The following is a 14,966-nucleotide window of genomic DNA, read 5'->3' on the forward strand; positions in this document are numbered from 1 at the left end:
AGGCTTCAGTTGGAACGTCCTTCCACATGGCGGTCGGGTCGAGCTCGTTGACTCGGAGACCAGCTTGTTCATGTCCCAGCCTCTGGTCGCGTCCGTTAAGCCCCGGCTAGCTCCACATATGTACCCCACATTTAAAAACTGAGCCAGACGCTCTGTCTTTCTGTTGCTTGGGTCGGAATAAATTAATAAAAGTACGTACCACCCTCTTGTCGGTTTTCGAAATTAATCCCACGAAAAAACCATAAAAAAAAAAAACAAATTGTAACTTATATTGTATCACCAAAACCAATAATAAACCGGAAAAAATTCAAAGATTTTTTTATAGTTTTTTTAATAAATTGAGAAGTTTTTTTTGTGTGTGCGTGATTTACGGGCAACCATGCATGTAGGTTAGTCTATCCAAATATGTCGGATTTCCGAAGGCTTAGTTCAAGGTTGGCCACAACAAATTGGGATACGTGGTTTAAATTTAGATACGTGGACCAAGTTCCGACCACTCTTGCAAGTAATTAAGAGCAATAGCGAACCAAAAAAAGAAATTAAAACGATATAAAATTCGAAGGCTGTGATGGATGATGGATGATGGATGGACAAATATAACCAATTTTTTGGTATTCTCGTAGAAATTTGCGAAATTATATATGTTTCATCCATAACCAAATAACATATAAATAATGAGATTGTCAAATTAAATAAATAAAATAAAAATAACATCAAATATTCTTCAAGATCAATTATATCTCAACAATTCTACCGTGGACAACAGAGATTGAATTTGATTTGGTTCCAATCGATAATTTTTGAATACCAAAAAATTATAAAAATATAATCAGATTTAATTAATATATTTACCAAAGCATCATTATCTTATAAACTTACATGATTAAGAATTTCTGATTATTATTTTTTGCATCAGATTCTCTCCTCTCGCACCCCACATCTTATAGCTTTTTCCCTCGTCTAATCTCGTCCTAACTATAATCCTCCTCCGACAAGTCTCTTACTATGTAGCGATTGTGTTTTTTTTTCCCTAACTGTATTTATAATATATCAGTATTTTTGGTATGTCTGTCAAACAACAAAAAAATGTTATCAGAATGAAAGAAAGAAAAAACTCTATTAGTCAGTTTCAACAGATAAAAATATAAAATACCGTATTTGCACGTGTAATAGGTCGGATCATACCCAATTTGGAGTTCAACCGGTGAAATGAGATGCAAAACGTTTGTCTGGTCCTGAATTCGAGTCCCAAGTTAGGGAGAGAGCACAAATTATAATCACATGACTTGCTTCCGCCCCAAAAATTAATCTGGGTCTCGGCTCAGAACATCCGATTACAAAAAAAAAAAAAAAATAGATCGAGTCATTTTGTCTATATGACAAAAAGAAAATTGTCTTTGTATCTATCTTATCTATCGAATATCATTCTCATGTATAACATGTTTATTAACGAGAAAGGCAATAAGAGATAAATAATTTTTATCTTCTCAAAAAATGTCATCGTTCAGTTATGGCATCACCTTAAAGTTCAAAGACCAAACGAAAACGACTTATAATTGCAAGCCACTCTACTAGCCATGAAACTACAAACCAAACAAAAGTTTAAAGCCTATATATACACATGATGTCCATTACATGTGTGCAATCGTTATTCGTGATTACGACACGATGGATCTAATCACCGGCCTTACTAAAACATCATTGCACTGTTTCAATGTTAAAACCAAAAAAAAAGTTCTTGTGCTCTCCCTTCTACTGATCGTTTTTCTAGCCGGAAAATTATCGAAACCCCGAAAAAGCAGACTCCGTCGGCTTCCTCCGGGTCCTCCGACGTGGCCTATCATCGGAAACTTGGCCGGAATGCTCATGAACAGGCCGACTTTCAAGTGGATACACCGTGTCATGGACGAGCTGCAGACGGAGATAGCATGTTTCCGCTTTGTCGGCGTCCATGTCATCACAATAACATCGGGTGAGATTGTCCGAGAAGCATTCAAGGACAAAGACGGGGTTTTCGCCGGCAGACCAGAAACCTACCCGTCAGAACTGTTAAGTGGCGGTTTCAAGTCAACTGGTTTATCTCCTTATGGAGATCAGTGGAAGAAGATGAGAAGAGTGATGGCTTCTGAATTTATGTCTCGGAAAACATTGAACATGTTGCTTCATGTGAGAAACATCGAAGCCGATAATCTGTTAGCTCACGTTCACAACTTATACGAACGGTCCAATACGGTGAACGTGAGGGACATAGCGAGGACTTATGCTTATGCAGTGACTACGAGAATGTTGTTTGGTCGGAGACCTTACAAGGAAGTGAGAGATGGCGGCGATGGAGGGCTAGAGCCGAGGGAGAGAGTGCACGTCGAGGCGATATTCGAGATGATGGATTGTGTATTCGGGTTTATGACATCGGACTACATTCCTTGTATAAGGGGTTTGGGTTTGGATGGACAAGAGAAGAAAGCAAGAGAGGCTTGTGATATCATTGCTGATTACAACGATAACATCGTCGATCAGAGAATGGCGTCACGGAAGGAGAAAGGCGGGAAGGATGTTATCGAAGATTGGCTCGATATTCTCATCACGCTTAATGATATCGAGGGGAAACCGTTATTGGCACCTGAAGAAATCAAAGCTCAATGCAGGGTATGGTATTAGGATAACTAGCATAAGAATACATGCGAATAATACTTTTATAAAATGAATGGTTAGATCAAAATACAACGTCTACGCCTACATATATAAGTAAAGATTACTATAACTATCAGCCAATTCCACGTCTTGTTTCGCAGGAAATATTTATTGCGGCAATGGATAACCAACCAAACAACGTGGAATGGACAATCGCGGAGATGTTGAACCAACCGGAGACGCTCGAAAAGGCGGTGGACGAACTCGACAAGGTGGTCGGAAGAGACAGGCTTGCGCAGGAAAGCGACATACCAAACCTCAACTACATAAAAGCATGCGCTAGAGAATCTTTCAGACTTCACCCTGTCGCTCCATTTGTTTTCCCTCATGCGACCACAGAGGACACCACCCTTGCAGGTTACTTCATTCCCAAAGGTAAACTGTGTACACAATTATTTTTTTTTATATTTGTTTCCAAAACCAAACTTTTATTATATTATATAGTGTTACATGAAGATATGGAATTTTCTTTGTTCAAACAAATGCAAACATATTCCATATCCAACATATATATAGTATGGTTCTAGAAAAATTAAGGGCTCGACTGGTTGTACCGCTGCGGTTAGATTGCGGTTGCGGGTAATAACGTTTTCAGAGTGTTTGTTAGCGATTGTGGGCGATTGGTACTGAAATCTATCATCTAAAACACTAAAACATAACGGAAAAAAAAAGAGAGGGAATTGGTTTGTGCACGCGCATACAATGATATGAATATTAATTCGTATTATGTTTATATACATTAGTTTAAATAGTTAAGACTATTCTTAGTAGCATCTGGAACCAGGTGCAGGTGCGGACTTACGTTAATGATAATGGGGGGTCATTTGCCCCCATTAGTTTAATTAAAAGATTTAATTTTCTTTATAAATCTTTATAAACTTGTAAATAAAATTTGAAATGCCCTCATATTACAATAAAAAAAATTATGTTTGCTCCTTATTAAACATTTTTCCAGATCTGCCACTGCCTGGAACACATGATCTCAATAACAGTGACCTAGATCCGTCTATGTATACAACATTATCTTAAACTGCAGGTTTGACTTAATGGTTATATTCTCGGTGCTTATTCACATATCAAAAGTATTGGATTCGATTCGCATTTTGGCGATTTTACATGCTTGAATGAATACTTTTACTCAAAAAGTATATTTTCGAACCTCATTTAATATTGAATATGATCATCTCTTATAGATAATATTTATATTTTTTTTCGTATTCGACTATGTTTACTGTTCTATTTAAAAATATTCAACAATTCTTGACAAAACAAAAACAATACTAATAATACGATATAATCTAACAGGTAGTCACATTCTAGTGAGCCGGGTGGGATTGGGCAGAAACCCCAAGATATGGGACGAGCCTCATCGTGTTCAAGCCGGAGCGCCACCTCGGGGTCTCGCAGGAGGTGAGCCTTCACGAGCGAGAGATGAGTTCGTGTCGTTCAGCACGGGACGTCGAGCTTGCGTAGCCGACATGCTTGGGACATACATGACCGTCATGTCTTTGGCGAGGCTTCTCCAAGGCTTCAGTTGGAACATCTTTCCTCCAGGCGGTCGGGTCGAGCTCGTTGGCTCGGAGACCAACTTGTTCATGTCTCGGCCCCTGGTCGCGTCCGTTAAGCCACGGCTAGCTCCACATATGTATCCCACATTTAAGAACTGATGAGCTAGGCGCTCTGCCCTCCTGTTGCTTGTGTCCGAAGCAATTAATAAAAGTGTGTGCCACCCTCTTGTCGGTTTGGCTATACACACATTCATATGTATGTATACATATGTATAATGCAGATGTTGGGAACTATTTGGGCTTAAGTTCAAAGTGAATCTAATTCAATATATCGATCGGATTTCTGAAGCCTAACTCATGATGGGTGGCCGTAACAAATTGGGCTGCGTAATTTAAATTTAGATATGTGGACCAACTTAGGAGAAACGAGAAAAAAAACGATGAAAAACGCTAGAGATGCCATTGGTCCGATCAGAGATGGGCATATATATATATATATATATATATATGTTGTGTGTGTGTGAGAGAGTTTAAAATCAGTTTTTGAACCCTAAAACCTAAATTCAATTTAGGTGCTTGGAATTTTGAAATACTGATTCATATCTAACCCTAGATCCAATACGTAAAATATATTTTTCATATATAATTTATTGGAATCTACCTACATTCATAATATGCATGTCCATCCATCCAATCCACATGCAAAATGTACACAAATCTCCTCGATCGATTATTATGAGAACAATTATGTTAATTCACGACCTAATAAAATCATAATATATACGATCGAGAATAATCGTGATATTTGCTGTGAAACTTGTATAATATATGTTTTCAAATATCAAACTCTCAATCGTTCGATCGAGGAACTTGGTTTGAATAAAAAGAAAAACGATGCACGTGGATGGATGGACCGGCTGGTTATACGGTCTACAAATGATGATATAACACAGAAACTGTGTCAAATCAGAATTTATTAATGATTTACTGAGACGTCTGGAGGTTGGGGTTGAGGTTCTGGTGAGGGCGTGCTCCATTTTCGTTAACAACGTGGCCACCTACCCAAAGGCCTTAATCTCTTTTATTTTCGGGTTTTGTCTCTACACCGATTTTTTTTTTTAAATGTATCTATTATTCTTTTTTATGTAACTGTATGATTTTTCCAAAAAAATTCCATAATTGAAAAGGAATACATATATATATATATATATATATATATCTGCATTACTGTGGGTGAAAAGCTTAATGTTTGACATCTGCATTTGGAAGAAGTTTTCTATCAACCACTTTATGATTCTGCGCATATATATTCATCACATGCGGAAAAAACTTAATTTTTGGTATTTAGATTCGATAGTATTTAAATTGAATTTATATAATTGTATTCAAAAATTGAATTTTATTTTTTAACCAATTTAATATAAAAAAATTTTAATCAAATAGAAACTGAGTCGAAATTAAATAGCAAAAAATGAATGCAAACTATTTAGAAAACGATTACTTTCAATGAAAATCGCATCTAAATCAAAAAATAACTTTGTAAAAAAAATAGATATACTTTTTTTAGAATCGAAAATTTGAAACCCAAAATTAAAACGAATGGGAATCCTAAATATTCTTTGAAAACTACTAAATAAAATCCATTCAAATAAAATTTTAATATGTATTCCTATAATAACAAGAGTAAACTTTACAACTCTAGATTTCGTATATCGAACGAATTTACAAATGTAGGATTTAGAAAACATGGAATATATTCTAAAAATAGGATTAGTCAGACACGATAAAGATATAAGGGGTTCTTTATAAAATGTCCCAAAAATAATCAGTTAATAAAGTATGCCAAAATAATTATATCTTTGCCATCTATATTATCTTTTTTTTTTTTGTTGTAAATAACAATAATACACTAAAAATATTTAGTTAATTCCTTTTTTTTCATCTCATTTTTAACAACTTTTTCTTGCCATTATTTTCTCCCTTCGTCAACTTCTCTTCAGTTTTTATCTCCACCATAGTTAGAAACCAAGGACGTCGAAATCTTACAACCAATATTTTACAAAATCAATAAGGTCGAAATTTTCGAGTAATAGTTTATAGAGTTTATTTTAAACTTTATGTTTGGTTATGTGATTGTTTTTTTGTTGTTTTAGAAATAAATTTATTGTACAACCATAAAAAACAATTAAAAATAAGTTTTTGAAAACAAAAATAAAGAGGCCAAACTTGATATAAAAAGTTTAACATTATAAAATTGATTAAATAAATTTAACTTTATTTGACATGAAAAAATCTAATCTGGTATTTAAAAAGATGTGAAGACAATTTTTTTAACTAAAAATTATTATTTTTTAATATCAATAAAAATCAGTATAAATATTTTAAAATAAAACTTTGATTGAATTTTACTTGAAATCTATCACGATTTTTTTTTTAACTTTTTGGGAAAAATGGAAAATGAATTTTAAAATAAAAAACCTAACTTCATATAAAAAAAATATTACCTCATAAATTTCATTTACAAATTTGATATCATAAATCTCACCTTATATTTTAAAAATAAATATTAAATAACTTTTTCTAAAATGTTAAAATAAATGTTATTTGAAAAAATTCTTTGATATCATTTCAATATTTTAATAATTTAAAATTAAAATTTAATAAATCTTATTTGATAAGTCAATGTTTTTTTAACTTTTGAAAAAAAAATGTTTGATATAAAAAGTTTGACTTGATAAACTTGATATCCTTATTTTATATTTTAATAGAAAATATGTACAAAATAACGAATATTATTTCAAATATTTTGTTTAATTTAATAAATATCATTTCAATATTTTAAATTTTAAAATGCAAAATTTAGTAAATATTACTTCCACTATCAAATAAAAATAATAATTTCTTTTAACAAATGAAAAACAAAATTTTCAAAAAATTACAGAAGTTACTTCTATTTATAAATTGTGATCTTACAAAATTAATCTAATAAATCTAATGTGATTTTATATATAAACTTGGATGTAATATTAAAAAATTATTTAGCCAAATTTTTAAGTTTTGAAACAAATCATTTTAAAAATTCTTTTTTAGTATTTGTTAAATAAAAATTCAAATAAATCTTATTTGATAATTGTTAAATAAAATTCAAATAAATCTTATTTGATAATTTTTTACCTCCTTTTAGAAATTACCACATCAATTGTCACGTAATTAAACAATACATGTCATATTTTTTTAAAATTTTAAAATTCTAAAAGAATAATAAAAAATAAAGGAAATATAAATATAAAAATTTTACATGTATAGATGCATGCATACTAATTAGGTTATTTTGCATAATTTATGGTAAAGAATTATGTATTAGAAAGATGGAAAAAAATAAGTTGTAAAACTTTTTAAATTTTTGACATATTTCAGTAAATTTCCACAAAACATAACTTTCGAATCGATGAAATAAACTCTAATTAAAACAGATATTTTCTAGGGATTTCCATATATTTTTAGTCCATAATGGTATATTACAGTTTTTTAATTTAGTTAATTTCCATGTGTGTATGTATTGTATGGTTATAACCTATATTTGTGTGTGTATAATTTATACAAGGTGCATATAGGAGAGAGAAAACTTTATAGCCAATGCCCGATTGTCGATTCATCTACTTTGTCTTTATCGAAGCTGACCAAAAGGATAATATCCACGTGGGGAAAAAAAAAAGCGGAGAACACCATCTAATTATAGTTTTCGTAACTATTTAAATTTTGCCTTTATTTTTTGTGATTTTCTTTTTTGGAATGTAAGAAAATATGTCGTACCTTTACCCAAAGGTTTTTGGTCACGTGAAATACTTTTTTTCATGCACAAACCCTATTTTCAATGCAAATGGAAACTACAGGCATTCGAAGTAAAATATGTCTATGCCTATATATATAAACTAAAATTAGTTTTCATTTCCAATTGCAGTAGATCTATGTATATATAATATATGTATAATTATTTGGTGCTTAATTAATTCTACCCATCATCTTTTTGTTTAGTCCTTAACGTGACGTGTACATATATTTGCCGAAGTTAACTCGATCTATGACACGAAATCATATATGTATATATATATATATATATATAATGTATGTGAGTGCGGTTATATGGCCAAGTTCCGACATTGTTAAATAAAGAATGATAATTTCATTTATATACACACGTCCAAAACGGCCTCCTGCGTCCAAAAATTACTATGCAATACATATGAAACAGTCACTGCCGTGTTAACTTAACGGACGTTTAACTCTATCACAACTTATAACGGAAACCAAAATACGGTGAATGTATTTACCCTCAAAATTGACTCATTGGCTGATTAATATATTCTACATGCAGCCCTAAGTACATACATCGTGTGGAGCCCACCCGATAACCGACCACTTGCTTTTTCTGGATAACAGGTCCGGTATGCGAATCCGGTTTAAAAACTACTGAACCGAACCGAACCGGGAGTTTTTGATGCTATAAATACAGACCCAAGCTAACGCTTATACCGCACCCAAAACATAAACACCTTCACTTCCATGTTCTAGCGGTTCCTTCGACAGACAAAAGCAGCTATTTTTTTTTTCTTTGGTCGTGTTTTAGCAAACGCTGAAAAAACATGAACATCACCACGAACACCGAGTTACTCGGTCACCTGACGATGTTCCCAAGTGTTTTCACGGTCCAAATCTTAATCCTTTCCATAGCTGCGATTGCATATTTCATCACAACCTCGTCGAATTCCAAGAAAACCAAAGGCCGTACCAGTGGTCCACAGCTTCCACCGGGACCGCAAGCTTGGCCCATCGTCGGAAACCTCCCCCACCTGCTCATGAACCGCCCCACCGCCCGGTGGATGCACCGAGTCATGAAGGAACTCAACACCGACATTGCGAGCTTTCGCTTCGGAAACACTTACGCCATCGAGATAACATGCGACAAGATCGCTAGAGAGGTGATGAAGGAGAAGGACAATATCTTTGCGGACAGGCCTGAGGCCTTCTCGGCTAGTGCCTTGACCGGAGGTTATCTCTCTGCTATCTTTAACCCATCAGGCGAACAAGTGAAGAAGGTGAGAAGGGTCATGGTCCAAGAGCTAATATCGAACGAGAGGCTTGACTGGTTACATGAGCGAAGGGTAATGGAAGCAGACGACCTGGTCGCTTATGTCAAGAACCTACGTCAGAAATCGCCGATTGTGAACGTGAGAGATGTTGTGAGGAGCTACTGCCATGGTGCCCCGATGAGGATGATCTTTGGGAGGAAGTATTTCAAGGAATCTTCAGGTGATGGTGGGCTCGGTCCGATCGAGAAGATCCATGTTTCCAACATCTTCACGGCTTTGGACTACGTTTACAGCTTCTGCATCTCGGATTACGTCCCATGGCTTCGGGGCTGGGACCTGGACGGTCAAGAGAAGATCGTGAAAAAGGCTTGCGATATCGTCGGAGAATACAATCAACCAATCATAGACGAGAGGATCGAGTTCTGGAGGAAGAAAGGATTGAAAAAAGAGATTGGAGACTGGCTTGACATTCTTGTCACCGTCAAGGATACCGATGGGTCCTGGTTGTTGTCTCCTCCAGAGCTCAGAGCCATCGTTAGGGTTAGTATAATTAACATGCAACGCACGCACACGTGTACATGCATGCGTTTGCGATTCAAGGACTGACGTTTTCATGCATTTGATCTGTTTTTTCTTCTTCTCAGGAGCTGTTTTTTGCGGCGGTTGACAATCCCGCGAACAACATCGAATGGACAATCGCGGAAATGTTGAATTGCCCGGAAACGTTCAAGAAGGCGGCGGAGGAGCTGGATCGGGTGGTGGGACGAGAAAGGCTCGTCCAAGAATCCGATATCCCGAGCCTCAACTATATAAAGTCCTGCAGCAGGGAAGGATACAGGCTGCACCCTATCGTCCCCAATGTCGTGGCTCGCCGAGCAACGCGAGATACCACCCTCGGTGGTTACTTCATCCCAAAGGGTACGTAGTACAAACAATATAAATTCCTTATCTAACCGTTTCTATGATATATATGTATATATGTGAAATTTGTCACGCCTATATGGATGCTTTAAACTCGAAATTTAGTGAGAAGTGAAAAAGGGTACGCAGTAAAAACGGATTCAACAACGTAAATTTCTTTAAAATCTAACGGGTTCTGTTGTATATGTATATACAGGGAGTACTATTCATGTGAGCCGTATGGGACTGGGCCGGAACCCGAATGTATGGGAGAATCCAGACGAGTTCAGGCCGGAACGGCACATGGGTGGGACAGAGTGCGGACCAGAGGTACAACTGACCGAGACGGACATGAGGTTCGTGACCTTTAGTACCGGACGACGTGGCTGCATCGCGAGCAAGCTGGGCACAAACATGACCATAATGCTGTTGGCTAGGCTCCTCCAAGCCTTCACATGGAACCTCCCTCCCGGTACGGAAAAGATCGAGCTCGAAATGTCGCCGGAAAACAATCTCATGGCCAAGCCCCTCATGGCGGCGGCCGAGCTCCGGTTGGCCCCACATCTTTACCCAGAGCCAAGGGAGTGAAATCGGAGAACGTACGTTTGCGTATAAAACGTTATATATACCCACGTATAAACGTTTACGTACGCACGCTTGTGCGTACGTGATCGATGCCATGCAATATGCAGCTCGTCCAAGTATCTTTCTTTGTTATTGAAAGGTCGTGTTTCCTATAGATTTTCGCTGATACCGTGTGTTTTTTTTTGTCGTTTTGTACTGTTGTCGTGTAATAAGGACCGTGCTCGCTAGTGTAACCACCGGTTACCAAATTAATACGTGTTACATATATATATGAATGTTGTTCGATATTCTTATCTTTTCTTTTTTACTATTAATGGTCTTTATATACTTGATGGATTTTTGCCTGTTCAAATATAGTTATATATATATATATATATATAATTTTCTAAAACTTGTTTCCTTTTTAAGGGTAAAATGTGTGTGATCGCGCTGTGATGATTTCAGAGCAAAAAAAAGTGAACTACGGATACGTGACGCGGAGAATAAAAAAATGATGAATCGAAAAGGTTGATTGAAACAGGAGAAGGACAAGAAGCTGGAGAGAGGCTGTGTTGGAAAAGAACAGACTTTTCTTGCTATATTACTTTTTTTTTTCTGGAAAATAAATATTTTAATGTTTTCAATTGATTTATATAAAACTAATACTAATTTTCTAAATTATTCTAATTCCACTAAAATAATATCGTGTAATTATTATTTCTAATAAATTTTAGATCCCGTTTGTTATATATGAATTTATACGGTTTATTATTTACAAATTAATTTAACATATTACAAAAAAAAAATTATCAATATATGATAACTAAAACCCAAAATAGGAATTAATTGACCCCTTAAAGAGTAATTTGTCATGAGAAAGGCTGTCCATTAGTCCGCCCCGTTTTTGCATGCCTTGGAAGTTTACATAAAAGCCGAGCCTGTGATTAGAGTTGGTCCATAAATCTAAAATATGTAAGGCCCAAAGTCCTTTTATTCACCTATTGATTTAATAATTTCAAAATAATATTTCTTAATTGTAATCCAAAGATGGACTTCCATTTAAAAGATGCGAAATTTTCTAAAATCAATTCAGATATAAATACTTTCAGCAAAAGTCATGCGAATGTGGAGTATTAAAAGGAATAAGTATAATTTTTATAAAACTAAATAGCGAATCTCTAGGTGTACAATTTGGATTTGGCAAAAATTGTTGTCCGAAACCGAAATTAGTATCTTCCTAAAAAAGTTCATATGTTCCTATTCAAGTAAATGAAACCGCACCCAGGGTGGGTCACGTGACATTGCACGTGATCCTTCGACCACACTTCCCAACTGGAACTTAGGGTCCAGAAAGGGATGTCGGTCTTTCTCTCCGTCAAACCACAAAAGAGTCTCACCGTCGACACTAAGTGAAGCGAGGTTGAGTTTATCCCGATCCGAAATACACCCAAACTGAAAGTACCTCTCCGCCCGAACTAACCATCCTGCGACGTTAACCCCTTCGAAAACAGGCATGTCTATTTTCTTAAGGTTGAGATCATTACCAGCAATAAACGATGATGGTTGTACCTCGGCCATCGCCGATGGTGGTGTGTGGTCTTCTCCAGGCAGAAACGGTGCCAGTGGCGGCGAGTCGATGTCATCCACCGGTTATTTACCCTTGGGATCAATGGTTTGCTGGGAACATGAAGAATGTTCGTCCGGAAGCAGAGGCACAGAAGGTGGTTTCTCATGTGAGTGTCGGTGCTCCATCATCACAAATAGTTTCTCCGACGTCTGTTGGATCTGTGAAATCTGACCTTGCACTTCTCTCATGGCAGCTTCGAACGTTCCCATCTTTTGAGAAAACATGACCTTTCATTTCTCCCATAGCAGCTTCGAACTTTCCCGTTTTGGAATGTAGTGAGTTCATACATTTATTTTTCTGGTTTTTTATTTTGGAAAAATAAAACTAATAGAAAAAAAAGAAGAATAGTTGGCGAGAAGATTTAGTAGTAGGAGAGAGAAGAGATATTTTTTCAACTGATACTCTTATCTCTTGAGTCCATAATTCTTATTTATAATAAATAATAATAAACAAACCAAAACAAAAAAATATGGAAGATCATACTTCACTCTAGATATTCTAGGACTTATTCAAATTTGAAATAAAAAATCACAAATGACCAAATAAAAAAAATACCACGAGGAACATGATTAACTTCAACAATCTCCTCCTTAATATTGTTCATCTGTCTTCACCTACAGCAAAATGGCCTCCTCTTCAACCTCTTCGGCCAGATGAGTTTTGTCATCTCTCTCTTCTCTTGTTTTGCAATCAGAGGCGAAATGACCATATTTATGACACGCATAGCACATGATCTTGTTTATATCAAACCTTGATTTCTCACCTCCTCGACCACGACCTCGTCCAAACGAACGACCTCTACCACGACCTCTTCGCCAGTCACCCTGAGCGAGGAGAACATGTTCATCAACTCTCGATTCACGACCCCTTAACCATTCCTCATGCACCTTAAGTGATCCGGTAATTTCCTCGATAGACTTAGTCGTCAAATCTCCAAACTCCTCAATAGTTGATGCCAATTGGATGTATTTCGTAAAAACTGTACCCTTCGTTGACGCTTTCTCCCAAAGCTTTTAATTTGTTCACGATCGTCGATACTCTTCCGGTGAATTCATCTACTGACTCGCTCTCTTCCATTTTGAGTCCTTCAAGCTCTCATCATAGCGACATGCTTTGACCTCCTTTACTTTATCCGCACCATGATTTAACATCTTTAAGGCATCCCATGTTTCTTTTGTCGTTCTTTTTACTCCTATCTGTAACAGGGTCTCCTCACTTATGCCCTGACATATTGCTACACGAGCCATCTTATGTTTGCTCTTATCGACAGATCCCTCTAACTCGATCGCATCCCAAACACCTTGTGCCTGCATATAAATTTTCATTTTCATAGCTCATACCATGTAATTTGTCTTTGTCAGGAGTGGGTATTGAAGAGACACGCTTCTTTCCTTTATCTTCGTTGTCTCAACACCTTCATTTTGAATACCCTTACCACTTCGATCGACACTCCCCGACAACTCTTCCATTGACATAGATTTCGACACTATGAAAGGAAAAACAACAACCTTGGCTCTGATACCACTGTTAGAAATTAATCAACACGAGTTCATGCATTTATTTTTCTGGTTTTTCATTTTGAAAAAATAAAACTAATGGAAAAAAAAGGAGAATAGTTGGTGAGAGGATTTAGTAATAGGAGAGAGAAGAGAGATTTTTTCAACTGATACTCTTATCTCTTGAACTCATAATTCTTATTTATAATAAATAATAATAAATAAACCAAAACAAAAAATATGGAAGATCATACTTAACTCTAGATATTCTAGGACTTATTCAAATTTGAAATAAAAAATTACAAATGACCAAGTAAAAAAAAAAACCCCACGAGGAACATGATTAACTCCAACATGTAGCAGCTCCTCCAAATGTTCCATCCAGCGATCATCAACTTTTGGGGGCATGGTAGGATCGAGGTGCTCTGATACCAAAATGATAAGTTTGTAAAAGATAAACTCAAAGTTGTATTCACCAAAACAGTAATTACAACAAAGAACAGAGGTTACTCTCCCTCTTCTCCACTTACAAAAGTTCTCAAATCCAAAAGCATGAACTCTCAAAATCCCAAAATGCTAATACTTAAGGGCCAAGATCAGCGACAAAGATGCTGACATGGCAGTTACTAATAACAAATTTGCAGAACCACGAACACATCCATGTAAAAGGCAAAACAGAAATACTAGGTAATAATTAATCTGCCGACTATGATCCTCTGCTCCCGACAGTCTCTTCCCCCTAGCTCCCTTGTTGTTGTCTGCTTCTAAGCCTCAATTACTTCCAATCCGTCTTCTTCTCTCACCTTGCTCTTCCTCACATATACACGATAGTAGGGCTTATCACCTCCTCATCCAGATCCCATTGTGGAAACATCATCCTTATCTGCAGTGCAGCCTCCAGAACCTACTTATAATCTCAAAATAAAGGAAGAGCTTGAAAGGTCAAAGGCTCTGTCGTGTTTGCAGATTGAGACATTAGTTTATGGTTGTCAGGTTGCTTTTAGTGCCAGAAACTTTGTTAATGACCTTTGATCTTGTCCTTTGCCGATGCGACAATGTTGTTTTCTATTACAGAGCGGGATTCTTTGTT

At 36.1% G+C, this 14,966-nt stretch overlaps 2 protein-coding genes and 1 pseudogene across 2 annotated transcripts; 2 read left to right on the forward strand and 1 right to left on the reverse strand.

The window, feature by feature from the left end:
- The first annotated feature begins 1,662 nt into the window (after window positions 1–1,662).
- On the forward strand, window positions 1,663–4,528 carry LOC104808145 (annotated as a pseudogene).
- A 4,221-nt stretch (window positions 4,529–8,749) lies between these two features.
- On the forward strand, window positions 8,750–11,069 carry LOC104808146 (tyrosine N-monooxygenase-like). Its single transcript, XM_010533712.1, has 3 exons — window positions 8,750–9,829; window positions 9,934–10,207; window positions 10,407–11,069. Exons 1-3 carry the CDS (start codon window positions 8,843–8,845, stop codon window positions 10,775–10,777), a joined length of 1,632 nt encoding a protein of 543 aa, XP_010532014.1. The 5' UTR covers window positions 8,750–8,842; the 3' UTR covers window positions 10,778–11,069.
- A 1,925-nt stretch (window positions 11,070–12,994) lies between these two features.
- LOC104808360 lies at window positions 12,995–13,800 on the reverse strand. Its single transcript, XM_010534034.1, has 3 exons — window positions 13,795–13,800; window positions 13,499–13,687; window positions 12,995–13,390 (listed from the first exon to the last, which is right to left on the reverse strand). The coding sequence occupies exons 1-3, from the start codon at window positions 13,798–13,800 to the stop codon at window positions 12,995–12,997; spliced, it is 591 nt and encodes a 196-aa protein (XP_010532336.1).
- Window positions 13,801–14,966: the final 1,166 nt, after the last annotated feature.

Source organism: Tarenaya hassleriana, unplaced genomic scaffold (genome assembly GCF_000463585.1).
Source record: "Tarenaya hassleriana unplaced genomic scaffold, ASM46358v1 Cleome14, whole genome shotgun sequence".
Classification (NCBI taxonomy): domain Eukaryota; kingdom Viridiplantae; phylum Streptophyta; class Magnoliopsida; order Brassicales; family Cleomaceae; genus Tarenaya; species Tarenaya hassleriana.

Excerpts from the sequence above, each read along its gene's own strand:
- LOC104808360 (XM_010534034.1), bottom strand. Across the intron at positions 13,391-13,498 it reads GTGCGGATAAAGTAAAGGAG|CTTTGGGAGAAAGCGTCAAC; the intron begins GTCAAAGCATGT and ends ACAAATTAAAAG.
- LOC104808146 (XM_010533712.1), top strand. The coding sequence starts at position 8,843 with ATGAACATCACCACGAACACCGAGTTACTCGGTCACCTGACGATGTTC. Across the intron at positions 9,830-9,933 it reads AGCTCAGAGCCATCGTTAGG|GAGCTGTTTTTTGCGGCGGT; the intron begins GTTAGTATAATT and ends TCTTCTTCTCAG. Across the intron at positions 10,208-10,406 it reads TGGTTACTTCATCCCAAAGG|GGAGTACTATTCATGTGAGC; the intron begins GTACGTAGTACA and ends ATGTATATACAG.